Here is a 6,000-nt window from a genome sequence, read left to right as displayed (position 1 = left end):
TCAGAGAAATAAACTGTCATGTTTTAGACATTATTATTTGCATCTAGAAAGATTAAACTAAAAACAGAATTCCTGTAATGTATTTGGGTTTAATGCACATAGTAAAATTTTCTTGACATATTACAATAACTTGACCTCTAATTGAATAATTATCAAAAAATCTGTATTTTAATTTTTAAAATTTCTGCTTAGTACCTTCTGATACCATAAACAAAACAATTGCATTGTCAAAAAAATCCATTTCAGATGAAATTTAAAAAACTGGTACAATCCCAATGGCTGCCAAATACTATTTGTCTGGACTGAGAACAGAAAACAAACTGAGAGCTAACACAGGACTCTTTGGAAGTGAAATGGAATACAGATTTCTCTAAAACTATCTTGAAAGAAAATTTTAAGCATACATTGGCTAAAAGAATGAGATACATGAGCCTGGATGGGGCACTGGACTACAAAAGAATGTTTCAATAGAGAAATGGTTTGCACTGTGAAATGGAAAGAAATCCAGTTCTTAGGAGATCAATTCCTGCCACTTAGTCTCTCAGTAAAGACTGCCAGAAGTGAACTGGGGGAAAGAAATTTGTGATGAAATGAGAATATTTCATTTCAGTCAGTTCCATTTGAAAAGAGTTTGAAAATTTTAGACAGTATACTAAAAAATAATAGAAACAATTATTTTATGCCAGATCATGTTGACTTTAACTCATCAGCACTTTTTTTATTATACAAACATGGCAAATACAATGTGGAAAAATAAAATACCTGTACTTGGGGAAGCATGAAATATAAACACCAGTGCAATCATCAGTTTTTGATACACAGATCAGTGAAGGTTTATTATTGCCATCCCCACCTGAGATGGACTGATGCACATTCCATGCCAGGTACTTGCAAATTCTCTCTCTCATGACTAGTGCCTTATATATCAATAACGGAATTACTGGTTTCACACCTAGTTCCTCCTTTCTCATTGGTAGTCAATTCTCCCTCCAAGTGCTACACCTAAAGGAGAAGTAAAGGAAGGCTGGTAGTCAATTTCTGCATTGGTTGGGTCATCCTCTTTACCTACAGCAGTGGTACCCAGCCCCAGTGGCTGTTAAATAATTTGACTATCACCCTTGAACCAAACACCCTCTATTTTCTTATGACATAAAATATCACTGCAATTTCAAAAGATAAAATATGTACACAATTTTATTCAACATTTTACATTATGCTACAAATATGTACAATCTCAATAATAAATTAAAAATAAATGAATAAAATAAGTCCTTCGTTCATAGACACCATCGTACTCAATGCCATTGTTTGGCCTTCATTTCTGTGAGTTCATCTGATCAAAGATCCCGATCATCCTCTTGCCAGAAGAATTTATTTTGGCAGCACATTTGAAATGCTGAGTGTTTTGTTGTTGCCTCTAAGCAGCAGGGAGCTGCTTGTTAATAACAGAAATGCTGAAAAGGATCAGCTGCAATCAAGAAGGGTTGATGAACATTTGCACAATATGTACAAAACTCTTCAAAAATTCTTTAATACTTTTTTCCTCCAGCTCCTCACATTCTTTGCATCCCGATTCAGTTTTATACTGCAAATAAAAAGAAAGGATTAGATTGGAAAGTCTAAAATATGACTTTCCTGCGAGTATCATATCATTTGAACCATATGGTGAAGTCTTGAGACATAAATTCCTTGGCAGATTAGGAATTATCATATTAGGAAGAACTATGGGAGATTTGATAAGGGCTGATTTTTCCTAGAGTGAATTAAGGACAATGAAAAAAAAATTGAAAAAAAAATAATCTATTGAACCATGAACTTCTGCTTAGAGTCCTTCAGTAGTTTCTGGTCATCTACCCCAGCAGGAAGTCCATGCTTCCCTGCATGGCATGCAGGCCCTCCTTGAGCGGTTCCTTACCTATTTCTTTCACGTTTTCCACAGCTCAAAGATATGCCCTAGGAACACTGGGCTCATGCCTTTAGCTCCCATATATACATCAGGCTGTTAGGTGCCTTGCTGTCTTTGCTTTTCTCTCTGCCTGTTCCACACTTCTATTTTAGCTACTACCACTCACACTTAAGATCACTCAGGCGCTGTTTCCATTAGGAAGGCTTTTCTGAACCTCTGAGCTCCTGGGGCTGCACTAAATGTCCCTTCTCTACATTCTCAGAACCCCTTGTTTAGACTCTCTCTCATATCGCATCATGTATTATATTGATATTATGGAGCTTTATGCTTTGCATACCACTATTCTCTAGGCTTTTTCAGGACAGGCAAGGCTATGTATTTTTGCTCCCTTAGCATTTAGCATAGGGCCTGGCACATAATATTCACCCAATTATTATTGGCTGAATTCAACTATTTCGAAGAATACCACAAATTATAGTAATTTAAACAGTTTCAGAGAGACCTTCAAGATGGCGGAGGAATAAGATATGGAGATCACCTTCCTCTCCACAAATACATCAGAAATACATCTACATGTGGAACAGCTCCTACAGAACACCTACTGAACGCTGGCAGAACACCTCAGACTTCCCAAAAGGCAAGAAACTCCCCACGTACATGGGTAGGGCAAAAGAAAAAAGAAAAAACAGAGACAAAAGAATAGGGACGGGACCTGCACCTCTGGGAAGGAGCTGTGAAGGAGGAAAAGTTTCCAAACAGTAGGAAGTCTCTTCACTGGTGGAAATGGGGGGTGACGGGGGGAAGCATCAGAGCCATGGAGGAGAGCGCAGCCACAGGGGTGCGGAGGGCAAAGCGGAGAAACTGCCACACAGAGGATCGGTGCTGACCAGCACTCACCAGCCCGAGAGGCTTGTCTGCTCACCCGCCAGGGCAGGTGGGGGCTGGGAGCTGAGGCTCGGGCTTGAGAGATCAGACCCGAGGGAGAGGACTGGGGTTGGCTGCGTGAACACAGCCTGAAGGGGGCTAGTGCACCACAGCTAGCCAGGAGGGAGTCTGGGAAAAACTCTGGAACTGCCTAAGAGGCAAGGGACCATTCTTTCGAGGTGCGCAAGAAGAGGAGATTCAGAGCACTGCCTAAACGAGCTCCAGAGATGGGCGCGAGCCGGGGCTATCAGCGGGGACACCAGAGACGGGCATGAGACATTAAGGCTGCTGCTGCCGCCACCAAGAAGCCTGTGTGCAAGCACAGGTCACTCTCCACACCTCCCTTCCTGTGAGCCTGTGCAGCCCGCCACTGCCAGGGTCCCGTGATCCAGGGACAACTTCCCCGGGAGAACACATGGCACACCTCAGGCTGTTACAACATCACAAAGGCCTCTGCCGCTGCAGGCTCACCCCACATTCCATACCCCTCCCTCCCCCCGGCCTGAGTGAGCCAGAGCCCCCTAATCAGCTGCTCCTTTAACCCCACCCTGTCTGAGCAAAGAACAGACGCCCTCAGGCGACCTACACGCAGACGCGGGTCCAAATCCAAAGCTGAACCCCAGGAGTTGTGCGAACAAAGAAGAAAAAGGGAAATTTCTCCCAGCGGCCTCAGGAGCAGCAGATTAAGTCTCCACAATCACCTTGATGTGCCTGCATCTGTGGAATACCTGAATAGACAACGAATCATCCCAAAATTGCGGTGGTGGACGTTGGGAGCAACTGTAGACTTGAGGTTTGCTTTCTGCATCTAATTTGTTTCTGGTTTTAAGTTTATCTTAGTTTAGTATTTAGAGTTTATTATCATTGGTAGATTTCTTTATTGATTTGGTTGCTCTCTTCCTTTTTTTTAATATATATATATATTTTTTCGTTTTTCTCTTTTTGTGAGTGTGTATGTGTATGTTTCTTTGTGTGATTTTGTCTGTATACTTTTGCTTTTACCATTTGTCCTAGGGTTCTGTCTCTCCGGTTTTTTGGTTTTTGGTTTATTTTAGTATAGTTTTTAGTGCTTGTTATCATTGGTGGGTTTGTTTATTGGTTTGGTACCTCTCTTCTTTCTTTCTTTCTTTTTTAAATTACTTTTCAATTTTTTATTTTTAATAATTTATTTTATTTTTTTAAATAACTTTATATTTTATTTTATTTTTCTTTCTTTCTTTTTTTCTCCCTCTTCTTCTGAGCCATGTGGCTGACAGGTTCTTCGTGCTCCAGACAGCGGTCAGGCCTGTGCCTCTGAGGTGGGAGGGCTGAGTTCAGGACACTGGTCCACCAAAGACCTCCCAGCTCCATGTAATATCAAACAGCGAAAGCTCTCCAAGAGATCTCCATCTCAACAATAAGACCCAGCTCCACTCAATGACCAGCAAGCTACAGTGCTGGACACCCTGTGCCAAACAACTAGCAAGACAGGAACACAACCCCACCCATTAGCAGAGAGGCTGCCTAAAATAATAATAAGGTCACAAACACCACAAAACACACCACTGGGTGCTGTCCTGCCCACCAGAAAGACAAGATACAGCCTCATCTACCAGAACACAGGTAGCAGTCCTCTCCACCAGGAAGCCTACAAAACCCACTGAATCAACCTTATGCACGGGGGGCAGACACCAAAAACCACAGGAACTACAAACCTGGAGCCTGCAAAAAGGAGACCACAGACACAGTAAGTTAAGCAAAATGAGAAGACAGAGAAACACACAACAGATGAAGGAGCAAGATAAAAACCCACCAGACCAAACAAATGAAGAGGAAAGAAGCAGTCTACCTGAAAAAGAATTCAGAGTAATGATAGTAAAGATGATCCAAAATCTAGGAAATAGAATGGAGAAAATACAAGAAACGTCTAACAAGGACCTAGAAGAACTAAAGAGCAAACAATGATGAACAACACAATAAATGAAATTAAAAATTCTCTAGAAGGAATCAATAGCAGAATAACTGAGGCAGAAGAACAGATAAGTGACCTGGAAGATAAAATAGTGGAAATAACTACCGCAGAGCAGAATAAAGAAAAAAGAATGAAAAGAACTGAGGACAGTCTCAGAGACCTCTGGGACAACATTAAACGCACCAACATTCGAATCAAAGGGGTCCCAGAAGAAGAAGAGAAAACGAAAGGGACTGAGAAAATATTTGAAGAGATTATAGTTGAAAATTTCCCTAATATGGAAAAGGAAATAGTTAATCAAGTCCAGGAAGCACAGAAGTCCGATACAGGATAAATCCAAGGAGAAACACACCAACACACATATTAATCAAACTATCAAAAGTTAAATACAAAGAAAAAATATTAAAAGCAGCAAGGGAAAAACAACAAATAACATACAAGGGAATCCCAATAAGGTTAAGAGCTCATGTTTCAGCAGAAACTCTGCGAGCCAGAAGGGAGTGTCAGGACATATTTAAAGTGATGAAAGGGAAAAATTTACAACCAAGATTAATCTATGCAGCAAGGATCTCATTCAGATTCGACGGAGAAATTAAAACCTTTACAGACAAGCAAAAGCTAAGAGAATTCAGCACCATCAACCAGCTTTACAACAAATGCTAAAGGAACTTCTGTATGCAGGAAACACAAGAGAAGGAAAAGACCTACAATAACAAACCCAAACAATTAAGAAAATGGTAATAGGAACATACATATCGATAACTACCTTAAATGTAAATGGATTAAATGCTCCAACCAAAAGACACAGACTGGCTGAATGAATACAAAAGCAAGACCTGTATATAGGCTGTCTACAAGAGACCCACTTCAGACCTAGGGACACATACAGACTGAAAGTGAGGGGATGGAAAAACATATTTCATGCAAATGGAAATCAAAAGAAAGAGGGAGTAGCAATTCTCATATCAGACAAAATAGACTTTAAAATAAAGACTATGAAAAGAGACAAAGAAGGACACTACATAATGATCAACAGATCAATCCAAGAAGAAGATATAACAATTGTAAATATTTATGCACCGAACACAGGAGCACCTCGATACATAAGGCAAATGCTAACAGCCATAAAAGAGGAAATCGATAGTAACACAATCATAGTAGGAGGCCTAACACCCCACTTTCACCAATGGACAGATCATCCAAAATGAAAATAAATAAG

At 40.5% G+C, this 6,000-nt stretch overlaps 1 protein-coding gene across 3 annotated transcripts in view; it reads right to left on the bottom strand.

The window, feature by feature from the left end:
* Nucleotides 1-1,166: 1,166 nt before the first annotated feature.
* IL15 (interleukin 15) overlaps nt 1,167-6,000 on the bottom strand; it is a gene marked incomplete at its 5' end in the record, with an annotated part of 90,971 nt that continues 86,137 nt past the window's right edge. For all 3 annotated transcript variants that reach the window (XM_082463452.1, XM_082463453.1, XM_082463454.1), the window contains one exon: nt 1,167-1,585. In XM_082463452.1, coding sequence (XP_082319578.1) covers nt 1,475-1,585 — 111 coding nt within the window. In that variant the 3' untranslated portion in view covers nt 1,167-1,474. The remainder of the gene's footprint in view (nt 1,586-6,000) is intronic.

Source organism: Balaenoptera physalus (genome assembly GCF_965194825.1).
Source record: "Balaenoptera physalus genome assembly, chromosome: 5".
Taxonomy (NCBI): domain Eukaryota; kingdom Metazoa; phylum Chordata; class Mammalia; order Artiodactyla; family Balaenopteridae; genus Balaenoptera; species Balaenoptera physalus.
The sequence above is the reverse complement of the archived record's forward strand: the minus strand, read 5'-3'. Positions and strand labels throughout refer to the sequence as shown.